General features: G+C 38.3%; 1 protein-coding gene across 5 annotated transcripts in view; it reads left to right on the top strand.

Moving 5' to 3' along the window:
• SRGAP1 (SLIT-ROBO Rho GTPase activating protein 1) overlaps positions 1-20,779 on the top strand; it is a 280,541-nt gene that overhangs the window by 143,393 nt on the left and 116,369 nt on the right. For all 5 annotated transcript variants that reach the window (XM_079936333.1, XM_079936332.1, XM_079936331.1 and 2 more), the window contains one exon: positions 18,972-19,034. In XM_079936333.1, coding sequence (XP_079792459.1) covers positions 18,972-19,034 — 63 coding nt within the window. The remainder of the gene's footprint in view (positions 1-18,971; positions 19,035-20,779) is intronic.

The raw sequence follows: 20,779 nt of genomic DNA, 5'->3' as shown, positions 1-20,779 counted from the left end.
GGAGGGGACACCTGAAGTGAGACCTGTAGGAGATGGAGGTGGTCATCAAGCAGATGAGAACAATGAACTATTCCAGGTAGAAAGCAGAAGCGTGACACATTCAGGGAAAGGAAAGATTTTGGTGTGACTGGACCAGGGGTTGTATGGGAGTGAGTGATGGGGTGTGAGGCTAGAAAGGACTGTCATATCAAAAGGGACTTTGCATGTCTTGCGAAGCTGTAAGGATTTGTGTTTTGTATGTCAAAGTCAAGGGCTTCATAAAGTTGATGGAAACTTAGGGCTGAGAATCAAGTGGATTTGGACTTGAATCCCAACTCTTCTGCTTCTGTGATCTTGGGAGATGATTCAAGAGAGTGCTCTGTTCTGTCTAAGGGAGTGGGGAAGGCTGGACTGGCAGAAGGGGAAGGTGAGCCTATGGGAGATCTGGGGCTGGGTTGGCCCTTTGGAGTTTGTCGCCAAGGAGGCCTCGCCTTTGTTTTGCACACATTGGATTTGAGCTGCCCTTGGGGAGGGGCTAAGTAATCTTGGGGTGATGCAGCTCCCCTTGGTGGAGGGTAGTTCCCAAGGGTGATTCCGAGAGAGAGGTCAGCTGTAAGTTTCAACAGCCAGCAGCCAATATTCCCAGTAGTTGGGGAAATACGTTCTTGAAAGAGGGCCTGAGGAATGTACAGTAAGTACACACACACCATGCCTGCTTGTTTGCTACCTAGAAGTTCTCTTCTTATCCAGATTTTCTGGGACTCAAAGAATTGTAATCCTTGGAAGCTGCCTATTTATAGCAGACTCCTGGTTACTTCAGCATTTAGTGGGGAGAACAGTCTTCTCACCGCTAACTATTGCCGATCAGCTGGAAAGTTAATAGTCATTACAGTGACAGGTATAAAATTCCACTTCCTCAAGCAGACCCAGCAGATGTCATGCCTCACCTTTCCATGTTTTTAAAATTAAGAATAAGAGAGGGTAAGACTGGAGCTTCTTGAGGAGCCAGATCAGCCCACGAGGACACATTTGTCATCTGCAAAGATAGGAAGCCAGGACCCGTATCTGTCAAGTCCAGAGAACTTCATATCCCTTTAGATTAAAAAGCAAGACTAGGCTTTTCTGCTTTTTTTTTTTTAAATATATATATCATCAAGCCATCTCCTTCTCCAGCTCTTCTTCCACTGTTATGGTTCCAGAAGCATATTTTTTATCAAAACAGAAGGAAATGATCAGAACCAGTCTGAATTGACCTTTAGAACTTCTGTGGAGTCCTTAGTGAGCATAATGCTTGTTCTTCTTGGGAGGGGATTTTGCAACTTACTCGTTTTTCAAAAATAACCCCATGTCTGTATGGAGATCCAGTTAGATGCTGGGTGCTTGACAGGTACAGCCTCTTACACAGCTGTGTCGTATTCAGTGTAGTCATTGACCAAGAATCCTTTTACCCAGACTGTTCTATCAAATAAGGAGTTCGGAGCAGGTAATTCTAGGAATGTTTTTGTTTCCAAATGGATATAATAATCAGGAAGACACTTACAAGAGTACCTAATTCCAGGCATAGGTATAGGCAGCAGCTTCAAGACAAATTTTAATCACATCAGAACCAGTTTTAGAAATAGTTGCCTATGCTTGCCAGTTTTCAACGGGTAAAAAAAGGGAAGCTTTAAAAAAATAATAATACCCAATTATTCAAGTATCAGCTATTTCAAATTTAGGTCTTTAGAGCTGTAGATGAAGCCTGTTGGTCAGAATAACATAGTGATTCATCTCTAAGTCTCTGACATCAGATACTTTGCGTATGAATCTTAGTTTCGTCGCTCTTGTTATCTTTGTGGACCTGGGAGTGTTTGTAAACCTCTTAATTCAAGTCTCAGTTTCTGCATCTGTAATAGTAACCTATTTCAGACACCTGTATGGAGATTCATGAGTCCTGCATGGAAAGCTACTTAACCCCAGTGTCTAGATTTAATGCTAATATGGTCTAACTAATTTTTAGCTGTTATCTTCGTTATTATCTATACTGTAAACACTTATTCCTTACACCTGCAATAATTATGTAATGTGAAATTGCACCAGACATTATCTTAAATGTGTCCTCATTCTAAAGAGACTATGTAGCACAACTGTGATGAACACCGTCCAGATCATCACATGGTATTTGTATATCACTTATTATGAAGTTCCAAACCATGTTTGTAAACAGACTCTGAGAAATGCTCCAGCATCCTTGCTTGGAGCTGAATTAAAATTTTGGTCCTCACATTTCAACAATTAATGGGAACTTAGGGGATAACATAGTGCATACCTGTGTTGGGCAGCACCCCCTGTGCCTCTCAGGTCCCCCACAGCTGTTTCACATAGACAGTCTTAACTTTGAGGCTTCACTGATTTCTTCGTTCATTCAACAATGCGTGATTCAATTCCACACCCTCTGTTAGGTATGGACAATGTGAGCACAGACAGAGTAGGACTCTGCTTTTACTCTCATACCTTCTGCTTTACTGTTTTAGGAGAAGGTCAGAAATTGGAGACTCCTTGTACACAGGGGTTTTTCATTATCAGTCCTACTGTCCTTCCCGAAGAACAAGAGGCAGTGAGGTGCCTCTTGCCCTGTTCTCCAGCCCTGCCTGCTGGAGTGATGAGATTTTGCCACCTTCTTTCCATTACTCACACTCAAGAGTGGTCTGCATCTGGGTTGGCGCCGCAGCCAGAAATTGTGTGATTTGTATGTTACACATAAAGTAATTAGCGTCAGCAGTCACCATGTAGGAAAGACCACAGCTGGCTTGCAATAATCACTTTATTTAAGCACCTTATCACATGATCTTCTGTATCAAGTTTACGAATGTTAACAGAAGTATGTAGTTTAGAGGGAGCACCATAAAATGGCAGCCTTTGAATATGTTAAATTATCTCTGTGTGTTTTAAATTATCTACAAGTCTCTCATTTCCCCATGGATTGTTTTCAAATTATTAATGTTTTTATTCTTGGTTTGCATAGATATGTGTACAAATATAATTTATTTTGTTTCTTCACCAATAATAATGACATAACCCTACCACTTAACTGAATTTTAACTGTGCACCCAGCACCGTGCCCAGCGTTTTTCACACATTAACTCATGCACCCTCACAGCTGCCCAATGAACAGGGATTATAAGCCACTTTTCAGGGATGAGGAAACAAAAGGCTCAGATATAATTTGCAGAGCTGGGCTGGCTGGTACGTCTTCTTGTCTTTGCCTGTACGTCTTAGGTAGTTCGTAGTTACTATAACTGTGTTGGTGTTTTTCAGTGGTAACTGGAGATGTTACACAATGCACAGGTTAGAAACTTCTGAGATTGGGACACTGTGGGTCTTGGCCCCATTCATTTCTAATGAAAATCCTGAAGAATGATCGTTCTGGATGAGGCAGCAAAATCTGTCAGTCATCCAAGTTATAGGCAGAGATTCAAAGCAGCAGAGACTGGCTGCAAGCCACTGAGAATGACCTCACTTTGGCCTAAATGCCGTAGGTTATCAGATTCAGACTCACAGGAATTAAATTAACCCACTTTTGGTATTGTTGATTGTATGGCCTAATCTGAAAGGAAAGAGAATTACTAGTAGGATTTGGAAATTTGAGGTCATTTAAAAATTTTTATCAAAACTAATCATATTCTATTTAAATACCCTAGTATGAAAGAAAACAAAGACATTTCATGGGAGAAAAAAAAAAAAACACTGTGTTTTCAATTAGGCCATTTAAAATAAGTTAATATTCAAGCAGATGCTTTGAGTTAATAAATGATACTAATCTAGTACAGATCTCTAAGGCTCTAACCTTGTTTTGAAGAAAAAGTCCCTAAGTTTAAAAAAAATCTGAAAACTTTACAGATCTATAAATAAAAGTCTTTCCTATTGTACAAATCTATATAAATCTATATATAAAAGAGAGTCTATTTCTTTTTGAATATAAAAATACATATTCATTGTAGAAATTTAGAAAACACCAAAAAATATAAAAATGGAAATGAGTTACCCATATTAATACTACCTACTGGTAATATTTCTGGCTGTATCTTTTCAGCGTTCATATGTATAAGCATACATGTGTACTACACAAACATACATACATATGTATTTTACAAAATTGAGATTTCATTGCAGATAGCCTGGGAACCTGCCCTTTTCATGGAACATATCGTTAGCGTTTCCCATGTCTGGAAATAATCTTTTAAAATAGGATACTTCGCGCCTGCATAATGTTTCACTGTCAGCACGGCCGTGTTGCTTTTCCCATTGTAGGACATTTAAATCTTTCACACATCTTTGATATTTTTCTTATGCTACATTCCTTGAAGTAGAATTATTAGGCCAGAGGGTGGCATTAGAATTTCATGCTTTGGATGAAATTCTTACTTTCTGCCTTTCTGGAGTAAAGATGGTCATGGCTGTGATTTACCAAGGAGCAATCTGTCCCCTGAAAAATAAACTGACTATTTATTAGCAGAGAGCTACCACATGTGATTTAGTATGCTGATGCAACAGTGGTAAATAATATAACAAGAGGAACTTTTTCAAAGCATTTCAGTGCAGTGTAGCAGAAGAATTAAATGGTATTCTGGTGGCCTCAAGGGACAGCTTAATAATTGATGGGGAGTGGTTAAATAAGTGAGAGTCGTTCAAGCTAATGCTACTAGCTGGTTCTCTTGAGTTTTATCAACCCTATGGTTAGCTTGTTTCTCTAGAAGTAAATCAAAACCAAACTACCGTTTCTTAGAGTGATGCGCTTTTCTGAAATATTTTAGAAACTATTTTAAATTTGTATTTATAAATTGCTTATCAGGATGGCTGGCACATAAATAAATGGCAGTTGTCAGTGCTGCTGTTCTTGCATTTATGTTGTTGCCTTTATTATTTAGTGACAACAGGACATAGGTGATTGACCTAGCCATAAATTTAGCAGCTGAGTTACTAGATAAGAGCATCCCCCATCAGTTTAGAGGCTTCATTAAAGACTTTTAAATATGATATTAAGCAGATGTTATGTGTCTATCTTCCTGGAAAGTGATATAATGTTACAAAACCTGAGGTCAGTGAGGTCAGCTAAGTTGGACGTTTTGTCACACAGCATGATGTAGTAGTTGAACCCATAATTACATTGAGAATGGTTTTCAAAAAGCACTTGAAACTTATTTATGGTAAAAAAAAAAATCTGGAAGTATATAGACCAAAATTATTTTAAATGGGTGTCTCTAAGTTACTTTTATTTTCTTCTGTTTGATTATTCGTAATTTCTGATTTTTGTACAATGAACATATTGTATAAGACACAAAGAAAACAATTATTCATTGTAAACTAAAACCTTAAAGAAACTTGGCCCCGAGTACACCAGTCAGTGTTTACCACAAAGAAGTGGGGAACTATATCCAGGAACTAATTCAGCCCTAAAGGCTGTTTATTAATGGAGAATTAGCCTATTCTCCAAGTGCACTTGAAAACTGTGCTTTGAATATACAGTATTCAGGTGCTTAAAATGAAGACATGAAATCAGGGAACTTCTGAGCAAGATGGCGGCATGCACAAGGGCTGTAACAGCCTTACCTCCCAAGTTCTCTTTGCAATGACTAATCAAATGTACAAATAGGAAAGACTGGAACAGTCCTTTTACCTTCAAGCAGATCCCATACTTCTTTGCTCACTCTATTCATTCCCACCTTACTCTGAAAGGAAGTCTCTACCCCCATCTCCTTTCCCTAACTTTATTTTTCTCTCCAGCACTTATCCCTTTCTGCCATATTTTGTATTTACTCAGTATTTGTTTACTTTCTGTCTCCCCTCAATTTAAATGTAAGTTTCTGAGGGGGAGGAATCTTGTATTGTTCACTGAAACAGTGACTAGCACATAGTAGGTACTGTGTAAATATTTATTGAATGAATAAATAATGAATACTTACATCTGTATTAGAAACCAGAGGTAAGTGTCAGCCACATAATAGAAATTTCAAGGCATTTCAGAAGACCCAGTATTGACGGGGCTGGATTTAAGCAGCACTATCACATGCTGTCTACTTCCTAAGAGAGAGAAATCAGAGGAGGAATGAGTCATGGCAAGTCTGTGGCAGGGTGGAATAACTAAAGTGCCAGGCTTCTGGGCTGAGGACTGAAAGGGGGTGTCAAAGGGACCCAAAAGTACTAGGGAGATTACAGAGAGGGTGTAGGTTTAAAAAGCAATCTCATGAAGTTCTTTATTAACTCCTGGGCTCTCTCCTGACCTGCACATGCTTGGGTTTGATCTTAAGCAGTGTACCTACCAAAGACTTTGGGAGCTGAACTAAGGGATAGACCACTGCCTGGGCTCCCCACTGGCCACTGAATGGTGCATATGCAAGTCAGATCCAAAGAGTGCTACACAGGTGTTGGCAACAGTATGGATATTGAAACCACACCCCGTAGAAGGCCGGTCAGAATTTGCATCCTGAATTCAACTTGGTTGATTTCCTGATAAAACAAAAATATCAGCATTCTACATGTGGTTTAAATAAAACCCAGAGTCTCATAACATAATATTCAAACTATCCAGAGTATAATCCCAATTACTCAGCATACAAAGAACCAGGAAAACGTCAGCTGACATGGGAAAAGACAACCAATAAATGGCCGATCCTGAAGGACACAAATGGTGCAATTAGCTAACAAAGACTTTTAAAGCAAACATGATAAAAATGTTCCGAGAAGTGAGAGCAAATACTGTTGAAACGAATGGAAAGATAAGTCTCAGCAAAAAAAAAAAAGAAAGAAAGAACCAAATGGAAATTTTAGAACTGAAAAATACAGTAACCAAAATTAAAAACTCACTAGACGGGTTTCAATAGAAGAATAAAGATAACAGAGGAAAGAGATGAGTTTCAGTTCATCTTAAAGATAGATTAACAGAAATTATCTAACCTGAACAACAGAAAAAAAGATTGGGAAAAAAATAATCAGTGCCTCAGGGAGCGTTGGGACAATCCTAAAAGGTCTGATATTCATGTCAGCAGAGTCTCTGAGGAGAGGAGAAAACGAGTGGGTAGAAAAAAACATTTGAAAAAATAATTACAACAAAACTTCCCAAATTTTGGCAAACAAGATAAGCCTACCCATTCAAGAAGCCAGCAAAACCCAAGCTGGATGAATCCAAAGAAGTACATGCCTACACTCATCATAATCAAACCAAAAACTAAAGACTAAGAAAAATATATTGAAAGCGGCCAGAGAAAAATGACACACTACCGATGGAAGAACAATTGGATGACTGTGGATTTCTCTACCTGCTAAATGCCAGTAGCACCTTATTAGTTTTGACAACCAAAAATTCCTTCAGATGTCACCAGATGTCCCCTGGGGGGGAAATTGGACCAAGTTGAGAACCATTAATCCAACTTGAGTTTTCCATTTTTCCAAACATTTTTTTAAAAGAAATGTTCCAATTTGGTTTACATTTCAATTACAGGGTTTACAACTCTAGATTAAATTAACAAATATGGAGTAGGTCAAAGGCACCCAGTCTCTCATCTCCCATCAAGAGAAGTTTAAAAAAAAAAAAAAAATATATATATATATATATATATATATATATATATATTCAGTACCAGGTTTATTTAGGTTCAGTCATTCATAAAAGATCAGCACTTAAGAAAGTTCATTTTCAAAGAGCCTTGAACACTGAATCCTTACCCATTCTCCTCATCCAAGAAGGAAACTACATTCTTAAAAGAACTGATGAGAGAACGTTCCTATACCATAGGTCGAGGTGTCTGTAGTTGAGATCAACAAAGTCTGAAGCAACCTGAGAACAGTATTCTGGTTGCTAGCCAGTGTTTCTTACCATTTGAAGACTGTTTAACTTCATGTGGTAGGATTCTAAAAGATTTCCAGCAGCTGCAAGAAATGCCATATGAGGGGATATTGCACATATAGCAAATATTTGGATTAAGAAACACTTGTGATACCTTGAGTAATAGCAACCCAAAAATATGCAGTTGTGAACAAATACTGAATGTGGCTGTCAGATTGATTTCAGTACCTTTTAAATCTCAGTCAAAGGGAAACATTTTTTTCTTATTAGAGAGGCAATTAAATAGAAACAAGCAGAAATTTTACCAACTAAATACTTTGTCAGATCAATCTAGAAACTTAACAAAATTTGACACTGGCTATATGAACTATATGGATTGAGAAAACCCACTAATGTTCAATAACAGTAGTAAATAAATACATGCACCACTTTTACTTTTTAAACTTTGGTAGTTTCAAGTGAACACAGAACCATAATTGGCTTAGTGCACTGGCTTGAGTAAACATGGCCATTAAAATTTCATTTCTTTAGCTCTAAAGATAGAGATTGCAAGGGGCTGCTAAAATAATCTGTCATTTTTTGGCGAGGTCTTATAATTACACTGACCAGTCATGACAAATTCATTGCAACTTCTACTTTTCCTCTCATTTCCTTTTTTTCTGAAACCTAGCTTTACTGAAATCAGTTCTCTCTTCCAAAACAGAGTAGACATTCTATTTCATTATTCATTCAGCAAACCTTTATTGATTATCGTTATGTGACAGGCACAATGGTGGGTTCTAGGGTCACAAAAGTAAGACACAAATCCTCAATTAGTATTCCAGAGGGGCTTATAATCTAGTAACGAAAGGAAGTATAGAGATAAAAATTACATTATAAGTTGGCAACTGCTCTTACAGAAATAGGACCCAAGAGCACCAAAGGCACAGATGATTGAGTAAGGCATACTGCCTAGGAAAATGGAGAAAGGCTTCACAGAGAGAGCGGCATTTGATCAACGTCTTAAACTTGGTGAGGTTTTACAGAGGAATTAGGGGAAGTGCATCCTTCTATATATATGTAGAGAACAGCACAGGACCAGGGCCTGGGGTTCTGATCAAGACTAGCACGTATCCAGGAAATGATGCTAGGGGAAGATGACGGTAGGTGGGGCTCTTGGCCCCCTCTTCACAACTCTTAACGGAAGTGAATTGTCATCGTAGGCCACCTCTTTTTGGCCTGGACCTAAAGCTCACATCAGTTACACAGCTGGCTGGGGTTAGGAGTATAGCCTATAACACGGCAAAGTGTACATAGTGGGATAACAGCTACCTGTGATCTAGAAAGGCAGGTTGGGGGTGAGGGCTGCAGGCATGGAAGAATTTTGATTTTCAGTTTGAGGAACTGGTATGTTTTCATCTAAACAACTAAGGAAGCCAAGAGAGATTTTGCGTCAGGGATATGGCATAATCAGCTTTGTTTTTTGAGAGCGTTGTGAGGAGTAAATTGGGATGAGAAGAAACCAGTCTTGGGGAACCTAGTGAGGAAGCTGGGGCATTAGTAATCTGGGTGATGATTTTTGCTCTACCATGAGTTATTTCCATACTTATAATGATATTGTCTTCAAAAAGATCTCATCCATGTAGATCAAGAATGAATCAAATGGCTTTTTGTTGTTTTATGAAAGATCTGTTGGAAATTCAAAGCCAGGACATTCTTATTCAGTCCATCCTAATCAGATTGTAAGGCTTCTACTCCTTTATCTGATGGCTCTTTAGCCTGTTGGAGGAAAAAAAAAAAAAAAAGCTAACAGTGATTCCAGGATTCTTGGGCTTACCTTAACTGTGCAGATGTGGGTTTGGACTGCCACCACAAAACAGGGTGATTGCAAGCACATGCAAGTCACTGAGAGGTGTGTGTTGCCTCCTAATCTTCCCAAGATCTTAGCTTCTACCCCTGAAGTATAAAGAAAGTGTCCTTATTGCCACTAGCTCCAAGACAGTGAAAATTATCTGGGAGGCAAAGAGAATTCTCTCTTCATTTCTTTAAACTGTGTCATATAAGGAACAGTTGAAGACAGTGGGAATGTTTGGTACAGAGAAAGTAAGCCTTAGCTAGGACATAGTAACTGTCTCAAATATTTGAAGACCTGTCACGTAGAAGATGGCTTAGATTAACTAGCTCTACAAGTCTCTAACAGTTAAGACTGACTGGTAGAACTTAAGTGGAGACAAGTTTTACTTTATTCTAAGGAAGACCTAACAGTCTAAAGTCAGCAAGGGCTTGCTCAGAATTAAGAGTTCTGCTTCTTTGTAGCTTCGCAGTGTTCTCTGGAATAGACTTTATCCTCCTTGGTATAATAGTACCTCAAACACAAGTATTCTAGAAAGTAAATCTTGAATTAGGTTGAAGTGACCATCTGAGACATACTGATTTGAAAGTTGCTATGAGTAGACTGTTACATTAGCATTTAGAAAAATGGAGGGTGACTTCATGAAATGAAACAAGGATATGATGCTGAGCAGATAATAGCGTCATGACAGTTACATTTATGGAGTGCTTGGTATGTGCCAGGCACCTTGTTAAGCACGTAACAATGGATATCTCGTTTAATCCTCTTAAGAACCCTAGGGAGTATATTATTGGAATCTTCTCCATTTTTCAGATGAGGAAATAGCTCAGGGAAGTAAAGATATTTAAATAATCTGACCAATAAATAATCTGGATCTATGTTGATGGTTTGGGGTTTGTTTGTTTTTTCCTGCTTCAAGTAGGCTGTCACCCCATGTACATTTGCCTACTAGCCATAGGTGTTTTCTCAAATTCTCTGGTAGTATTCAAGGAACCAAGTTCTTGGTGAACAGGACACTTAGCCCATGGGAATTTGTTTTTTGGTTTTTTTTCTATTCCGTAAGCTACCTTTACTTAAATACATGGTTAATTCTATAGACCAATTAATGAGTTGTAGTTCTGAGATGGTACTATTAATATTAGGATAAATATATATCTTTAAAGGAAATTTCTGATTTAGGATAAATTCTTGAAGATTGGTTTATTAAATTTTGGGCTTGGTTCAAGAGTTATATAGAGAAATTTCACTTGGTTTAAATTGTTTGAATAAGCATAAATCAGACTGAATTGAAATTGTTTTGTTTACCTCTCTCACTAAAATGTAAGACCACTTTTCTATCTTTGGCCCATAGAAGGTACTCATATAAACTGGTAGAATGAATGACTGAATGCATGAGTGTGTACATGAATAAATGAATTTTTATCAGTATCTCAAAGAATCTCTGCCTTTTGCTTACTAATTCAATGAATGACTTATAAATGAGCAAATCTCCTACTTACTTTATTTAGTTTTGTAAACAGTCCCTGGATTTTTCTTACCACAGTGCCATTAAGACTGAGGTCATGGGTTCCCTACACAATATGGTCTAGTTTGCTTGACCACAGGTTATACTCATAACCCCAGCCCACTGTGCCATAGATGTGAGCTTTTGGTCACACTGGATCTTTGCACAATCACATCTGTCACAGGAGAGAAAGACAGTTGTCTTTAGTGATAAATTAGTAGACTCAGGTTCATGTACTAAAGATGATGTATTATTATGATAATTGTTAAGGAATTATGTTAAGGAATTATATTATGGAATTGTTAATAAAGCTGAGTTATTACATTTTTGTTAAGTTCAGCTATTGAAAAGTGGTCTGGAAATGTATTTCTGATAGTTTTTAGTTAATTATATTACAGTCTTAACCAGAGTTTCATAACACGTTCTGGTTTTAATTAGGTAGGTTTGTTTATATCCGCTACTGAGAATTATGCCTAAGTGATTATCCATTTAGAGGCACTGAAATGGTGTTTCCAGTGTATCGCCATTTTGAGTAGAGAAATATCCCTAGCATGAAAAATTGTGTTTCTTGAAGAGTTAAGGAAGTGCAAGCTGAAAATGATAATAATTGTTTCATCTACTTTATTCCCTGTAGGACTTAAAATTTCAGTCTTGAGTTACTTAATCTGTTCAAGTGCTCTTTATACCTGGGTGGTTATGAGTGACACTGGTGTACGGGACTTTGCACTTCTGCCTGCTCACAGGCTGAGCACAGTCGAATGCCACATTTGCCTAGCAGTTACATTAGTAAATATTCTAGGAGATGCCCCAGATATTTCCTTTAAGGTTAAGTTTTGTCTTGTTTCACAATGAAGCTCTGGTTCCCCTGTATCTATGATTTTTTTTCTAACTTTCCCACATTTTCTAGTGACATGGAGTTTTATCTAAAAGAATGTTGATTATTTTTCGCCTTGGGAATGCAGTAGATCGTGAGGCTAATTCCATACACTGATACTTAGTTGTGATTTTAATAAGTACAAATCCATGTCCCTTGACAGATAGAAAGGAAATGTGCAACTACACTATAAATATTATAGCTTGCTTCAGGCCATTAAGCCCAGCCCCGATTTTTCCATTAGGCATTTTGGGGGATGCTGTTGCTGCTGTCTTCAGAGTTTACATGAATTAAGAGAATCTATTATTATAAAGACACATGAACACGAGGTTTTGGAAATGTGAAAGCACACGCACTGTAGAGGTATGGCCTGACCCTTTTAACCAGAATTTCCATCCAAAACTCACTGAGCATGAGACACTATAATCATTTGCAACCCTCTCATTAAATATTTAATCTGGTTTTCCTTCTTCTCTCTTAGTCTCACTCTGACTCAGCATAAGGTCAGGATTCCTGGGCTGGTCATCACAATAGATTTACTTTAAAAATAACTCTGTGAGAGGCCAGAGGCCCTCTGAATTGGTCATTTAATCCAACCATATAGATCACTTGATCGATTGCCCAATGTACTCAATTATGGTTGTATTAATTATGCTCTTTGTTCTGCCTTCCTTTCTCCCCTTTCTGGGAGGTTCCAGGGAGCAAGCCTGCTGTTCTCCAGGAATAGAGATACTGGCCAGGGTCCACCCAGTGTAGCTCTGCATAGGAAGCTGTTTGGGCACATCTAGCTCCTCCATGAGACTGTGGACTCTGGAGGGAGGAAGCCGTACCTTACTCACCTCTGGGTCCCATTCATTCATCAAAGGTATATCGAGCACCTACAGTGTGCCAGGCACCACGCAGGCCCTGGGAACACAAAAATGATTAGGACACAGTCCCTGCTTTCAAAGAAACCCTCTGTTTATGAAGAGAAAAAGAAACATGATGAGCGTAATAATAACGGGCAGCATCAGTTTAACACTCAACTGTGTGCTGGGTTTTGTGTTAAGTGTTTAATAAGGACCATCCCGATAAAACCCTGTGATGTAGAGGCTGTTGGTATCTCTGTTTTGCCATTGAGGAAACTCACAAAATTATTTAACTTATGCACAGACAAGAGAATTTGAAAACAGGCATCCAGTTTTAGAGTTTGAACAACTAACCACTAAATCATACAGCCTAGAAGTGATAATGAATGAATGTATTATACAGTCAAAAAGAAGGGAGGGTCTAATTTCTTTATTTGAAGGACAAGGTAAAGTTACAAGAAAGTTTTCACAAAGTAGTAGCATGTAGGATTGTACTAGGCCAGAGAAGGAAGCAGAGTCTGGGCAATGAGGACGGCATGGGGAAGGCAGAGATGTGAAGGTAGAACCTGGGACTGAGCAGCTTATCAGGCTAAAGGATGTGGTTTGAGATTTGTGGAAGGTAAGGTAGACTAGTTTGACAGGGGAAGTTATGAGTGATTTAAGAAATTGTAACTCTATCCTGAAAAAAATATAGCAAGAATTTGATGGGTTTTAATCAGAGGAAGGACATAATTAGCTCTTCATCTTTTTTTGGTGGGGGGAGGGTGCTGCACCACGCAGCTTACAGGATCTTAGATCCCCGACAGGGATTGAACCCGTGCCCCCTGCAGTGGAAAGGCAGAGTCCTAAACACTGGACTGCCAGGGAGTTCCCTAGGTCTTTATCTTTAAAAAAAATTCTCATGACGTACAGAAAAACAGATCAACCAGAATAGATAGGATTGGTGGCTTCTCTTTCAAGGAGAAGAAGCAAGTCTTGGATGAACCCCAGATTCTGACATGAATGACACTATTGTCCTGGAAGCGATATAAATTCATTATAACCCTTTTAGAAAGTAATCTTCCAATGTGAATCCAGGGTCTTTAAAATGTCAATACTTTTATCCTGGTAATTTCATGTCTGGGAATTGACACTGAGGCAACAGCGCAGAATGCAAGGTATGACTTTAGAACAGCATTCATGATAATAGTTCAGGGTGATTAAAATATATTGGTGAAATTGAATGAATAAGTAAGTAATTGAATGATTGATGGAAAATAGTGGAAACATTGGAAACCATAATAGAAGAATGGTTAATATACATTCACTGTGTAGTTATTTTAATCAGTGATAATGTTCTGAAAATTATATAAGTACATGGGAAAATATATGATAACTGGAAGAAAGCAGAGTAGAAAAAAGATACTTTATTATTATAGAATGATTACAACTCAGACCTCTGTTTAGATAAACAAACTTGAAGGAAATATACCCATCAAATTATAATGGTGGTAGTTTTGGCCTTCTGTTCTCTATTTTTCCAATATTATTCAATATACTTAATTCATTTTTATAATGAAAAAGGTGGAAACTTTGGGACTGTTCATTTTGGACTTATTTGAATTGTCTGAAACATCAAAGCGATAATGAATAGGAAACAATTAGAAATTGACTTGGTATTCAACTCTGGGTTTACACATTGGAGACATTTAATAAATGTCAGCTGAATGGAGGTTCTAACCATTTTCTTTCCCCTTGGTCAGAATCCTAGAATCCTATTGGGTCAGAATCCTAGAATCCTATTGCAATGCATTAGAAGTTTTTACCATCATTTGAACTTATATAGGCCCACAGAATGGGGGAAAAAAACCTGTTCGCTTTTTCAACTCCATACCTTGCAGTTGGAGGGGACTCTCCTTCCCTGGGCAAAAGTAATTTTAATCAGCCAATCGCAAATAACATGAAAAATACTTTATTTCAAGCATATATCATTTCATAACGTTATTTTTTTCTCTTGTACAAAGGGAGCATTGATTGCTTTCCTTAATACCCGTATCCTTTTTCTTACCTAGCAGCTCTTGGTCAAGGGTCAAGGGTCAAGGGTCTGCTCTCACTGTTTTCAAATTTTTAATGAAATAGAATCCAGAGGTATACTTAAACCTATTGAATTTTGATGGACTTTTGATAATCCAGATATTTTCTAATTAAAGGGTTTCGGTGCATTAGTTGAGTATGTCAGCATCCTGTGTGCCACATCAGATGTGTTTTGTTTTAAGATTGCTTCTCTTGGGGTCCAGAGTCGTATTTAGAAGAAAGGACTGTTTTTCACTGTTACTGTAATAAATTGGAGACATGTTTAAAGTTGGGGGTGGGGATAACAGGAGGTGATCTTGTCGTTGCTTCTATGCCATGGGAACAGGGACCAAGCCCCCAGCACTCAGACTAGGACTTGATGTTGTCTGGCCTGGGTATCTGTGAACAAAAGGGTGTGCAAATTCATGCTTCACCCTTCAGTCACATGGTCTAGTGTTTCAGAGCACAGCCCAATTCTTTTAACAGTTTTTGCAGGCAAAAGGAGTGGTGCAGGGCGGGGAGAAAATGGTTAATTTCGAGGCTACTGACTAGGCCACGGAGAGTTTAGACTGTCATTCAAAGCGAACATCTAGGCGGAAAGTTCGGTGATGTGTCATGAGGGTAGCTGGGGCTCTACCTACCTGAAAACAACTTGCCACCAACTTCTCACAGAATTAAAATTCCCACTGAAGCCTGGCTCCTTAACGGCCTCTTTCATGAGTTGTATATATCTTATCCCATTGGTTTGAGGAATTATCCATTTCCTAGTAGATGTTTGGTTAATTCATCTGGTACCACCAGTAGTATACCCACGAAAATGGAACATAGATAAGTTCAGTGTACATGTGTGGCAAGGGTGTATGGATGTAAGAAGGGCTCAAGGGCTAGAGCACAGTACTCGAGGCCCTTCCAAATCAGGGGTCACTTGCATGGATCTAAAGGCCAGGGTAATGGGGAGTGGGGTGAAGGACATCCAATTCAATTCAACCGATATCTGCCAAGCACTTCCTATGTGGAAGTCAATGGAATAAGTGTCCGTAGAGACCAAAAGAAGGAAGAATACCATGTGGGCTTTTCACTCAAGGGAGTTAACCGTTACAGTGTCTGGGAAAGAATTAAATAATTATAACATCTGTGGGATGTTTACTGTGTGTTAGGTACCATTCTGAGTTCTGTGTATGTGTCATCTGGTTAATGCTCTCATCGACCGGATGACGTAGGTACCATGACTACATTCCTTTTATAGATCTGGAAACTCAGGCACAGGGGAGTCCAAAGCCTTTGGGACTTCAGTCCCAGCATTGTGACTCCAGAGTCCTTGCTTCGAAGTGTTATTCTATACTGCCTCCCAGACAGATGTTTTATATTTCAGGGCCTCTGAGGAAAGGTGAACCAAAAATGTGAGAGTGTGCTCAGCAGAGAACAGTATGTCTGTTTTGCCAGACTTCCTCTACCTCATTACCTAAAATCTTGTAAAATGTGAAAAGTACAAAGAACCATTTTGCTGTTGTAAGGTATTTGACTTGGCTGGTTTAGCAGGCTCTTATCGCCCCAAACCCAAGTGTTCAATATGATCCTAAATATTCTTGGCTTGCAGTTAATTGGACCTAAGGGATTTTGGAGGTTATTGTTCTAAAGTCTTAGCCAAGAAATATTTTCTTTTTGGACTTGCTACCTGAAATGCGGGCAGCTGAGCAGAGTTACTTGGTAGCCTTTGATCCCATTAGAGAGTTCTGAATTGGTAGCTCAGATCCTTGAATGAAATACGATATTAAAATAACACCAAGCTGAAGTCATAGGAGATTGCAGTGTAATGTATATAGTCAGAATAGCCAAGATTTAAGGGAAATAAAATGAGTTTCATTTGGCTTCATTTGCTCACTTGTGACTTCCCTTTCACCCTTCAGTGATTCTTAACCCACCTCTTCACATAGCAGGGACACAGCAAAACATAAAAATCTCTAACTCAAGTGTAGGGATTTTAAATCTTTCAGAGCTCGATAAACACCAGCACCCTTCATCGCTCCAAGAAAACCCAGGGGCAAATGCAGCTAACGAACTTGAATTTCTCAACGTTTAGCTATTGCCCTGATGTCATCTTCCCACACTATTTTATGGTCACAATTTTTGCTTCAGCACATGTGGCCTTTTTTAAGGGAGGCCTAACCCAATGACCTAGTGTTGGCAGATGGACTGTGTTTCATCTAGATCCTCTGATTTTATTAAGGGTGGTCTATGGGCCTTTCTTTTCTGCCCTCTCACCAGTGGCCAGCCTTCACCAAAGGCAGTAACTACTTCAGCAAATCACACGAACAACAGTATTTCACCTTATTTACAGATTCATTTAGCAAGTGCTGATTGGAAGCTTCCTTTGTGCCCAAGCGGGACCTGGACTAGTGTCTTCTTAAATTGCATACCCTCGGCACCTCACTTGCCTCACCCTAGTTCTGGCCTCATGCCCAAGCACTGTGCAGGACACTGGGGTCGCAGAGCTGATACAGATATGGCCCTTACTCCCAGTCCTGACAGCCCAGTAGGAGACACATAAATGAACCATGGATGCGGTTGTTATTGTCTCAAACTATAGATTAAGCCATGCTACACATTTTTTTCCATTTTCTGTACCTGACTAAATACTGAACTCAAAACAGGAAAAAAGGGCTTCCCTGGTGGCGCAGTGCTTGAGAGTCCGCCTGCCGATGCAGGGGACACGGGTTCGTGCCCCGGTCCGGGAGGATCCCACATGCCGCGGAGCAGCTGGGCCTGTGAGCCATGGCCGCTGAGCCTGCACATCCGGAGCCTGTGCTCCGCAACGGGAGAGGCCACAACAGTGAGAGGCCCGCGTACCGCAAAAAAAAAAAAAAAAAAAAAAAACAGGAAAAAAAAAAAGAAAAGTAATTTGGATATATGATTTCCTTTAAAGTTAACTTACAGGTTTTGCTGAAAAAAAAATTCAAATACTCCTCTGTCAAACCCTCAGAATTAGCCTAGGGAAGGATATCTTAAATGCTGTCATTTACCCACTGAGTGGAAAAGTAAAACTCTCTTTTTTGTCTTAATGAAAAAATAACAATAATAAATGCAGAGGCAAAAAGTATGTGGAGCATAAGTGGCCTTACCAACTCACTACTGTGAAAGTGTTTTCTTAAAATTAAAATTGTAGTCAGTCAAAGGGAGAGAGAAGTATCATATGATATCCCTTATATGTAGAATCTTTAAAAGTGATGCAAATGAACTTATTTATAAAACAGAAACAGACTCACAGACATAGAAAACAAACTTATGGTTACCAAAGGGGAAAGAGGTGGGGAGGGATAAATTAGGAGTTTGTGATTAGCAGACAGAAACTACTATATATAAAATAGATAAACAACAAGATCCTACTGTACAGCACAGGGAACTATATTCAATATCTTTTAATAATCTATAATGGAAAAGAATCTGAAAAAGAACATATATATATATACACACGTACATACATATATATATACATATATATATGTATATGTATAACTGAATCACTTTGCTATACACCAGAAACTAACACAACATTGTAAATCAACTATGCGTTAATTAAAAAAAATTTTTGTAGTCAGTCACATAGTTATTTTGGAAAGGGAGAGTAAATTTCCCTTTTGGTTTCTAACTTAGCTTCTGGGGACTCACACTGCAAAATTCCCGTGTGATGATACTGAGATGGGAAGCAAGATGCTGGAATTCATCTTTTCATGCCTTAAGTTCTGCAGCTCAACTCTGAGCAAGCACGGTGCCTCACCCTCCTTTTTCTCGCTCTTGATAAAGTCTGATTTGGATGGTGGGAGAGCCATTCACACTGTCCACTTCTTTGCTTCTGTCCAGCCAGTGGTAACCATTGGTGCACACATCTAGTATTTAGAAAGGGCCATTTGATCAAAGATGTTTATTGTATCAGGGTCGTGCTGGCCTTCCATTGTGTTATACACATTCTTCTATTTTCAGCCAGTGGACTTCTTAAGATGTAAGTCATCTAGAAACAAGTTTCTGTTACAGTTTTTAATATTGTTAATTTTTTCTCATTGCAGAGCAAAGAGATTGCATTCCAACTTCATGAGGACTTAATGAAGGTTCTTAACGAGCTCTATACGGTAAGCACTGTAACCTTTCTTTTGGAAAAATCTGGTGTAGAATTCTGGTTTGCAGAAACACTTCTCTTATTAGAACTCATTCCAAGCTAGAGTGTTGATGGTTGCTTGTCTGGTAGAAATGTGGAACCGAGTGGATAGATGGCACGAGACTGCTTCAAGTAAATATGTATATGCAGTCAGAACACTTTAAGAAACTGGACTATAGTTGTCCCAAAAAGAATGTTTTTATATGGTTGGATTATATGTGATCTATTCATATATTCAGTTCCAGAATATTGAGGGGGAGGGGTATCTATTTTTCCTTCTTGGCAATAGTTGGCTTTTCTGAATTTAAGTTTTTTCAGGTTAATGCATATAATCAGAAGAAATTAAATGATGAACTATTAAAAAACAAAATCAGTGATTAGTCATATGCCTATGTATATTTTGTTTTATAATTAATGATCATATTATTAAATACAAATTCCTTTTGGAGGAATTTGATGAGTTTTTATTTTATAAGAGAACAACATAATGAGAATTGAGTAATGTTAATTTGTTCTAACTATAGATGTTTGCGTTTTCATTACACAAGATTATTTGAATTTTTCTTTACAGGCAAATTAAACCTGAAACTTATTAAAATAGGTTTCTTGATTTACAAATTCATTTGTTCCTAAAAAGCAAGTGTGTAAAGTACAGTTTTGTGAATTAAATTGCTTTTAATGCTCCACTGATACTTGCTAATTAAAAGAACCTGTAGTTTTAAACGTTATAAAATGAGTGATATTCTTATAAAATCCACTTTCCAGTTTTATTCTACATGTGTGATAAATTTGTGTTTTTATGCAGCATGTTTGCTACACCTGTGCTTTTGAATTAACTTGACAGTTTCTAATTGCTTGTTCCTCCTTCAGAAACCTTTAACTTGATGTGCAAAAGCCTCATGTTATAAGGTCATATCCATATAAAAGGCCATTTATTAGCCCACGCTTGGTGTGATTTATTAATTTCTGATAACCTAAGGTATCAACCATTTCTAGAAATCCTGGATGTAGCATTTAAAAGTTAAATCAGCATTGTGCCTCTGAGACTTCCACAGAAGAAATTCTGTCTTCTTCCATTGAACTATTTTAAGATGAGGGCTTCCTGGCACCTTCCTCGTGGTTCCCTTTGCTTGGGCATTGTTTTACCTAGAAATATAAATCAGTCTCTAATACTTTAAACAATAAATCTGCTGGTTGTCATGGCATCATAAACAAGAGCCTGTTGTTTATGGTCTGGAACTAGTAATACTAGTCAGAGCAACACTGGAGAAGATAAACTTGACTGTTGAATACAAGAAAATTTGGTAGAATGTCATGAAAATTTTATCTCAGTGAGAGATGTGTGTAGAGAAATTTCTCCTGGATTCAGCCTATCAAGTGGAATTAGACATCTAGGAGACTCTATAGTTGAATCAAGTAAGTTGATAACTCCTCAAACCTCTCATCAGTATCAGTCTGAAAGCCTGAAGGAGCCAGATTCTAGAAAAGGTCACCAGAGTTTAAATAACCCTGTCAGTCATTTAATCTCTGAATCAGTTGAGGAATCAAGGCATAGAGGAGACAGGCAATGAGGTTTTAATTAGGTAGTCTGTAGATCACTTTGAGCTCTTGGGAGATAATTTTACTTTAACCAAACCAGAGAGCATGCACATTTGAGGTCAGATGTCATGTTCTGTGGGGAAAGACCGTCTTATACACACAGACACACACACACTTTTT

Source organism: Stenella coeruleoalba (genome assembly GCF_951394435.1).
Source record: "Stenella coeruleoalba genome assembly, chromosome: 11".
NCBI classification, from domain to species: Eukaryota; Metazoa; Chordata; class Mammalia; order Artiodactyla; family Delphinidae; genus Stenella; species Stenella coeruleoalba.
The sequence above is the reverse complement of the archived record's forward strand: the minus strand, read 5'-3'. Positions and strand labels throughout refer to the sequence as shown.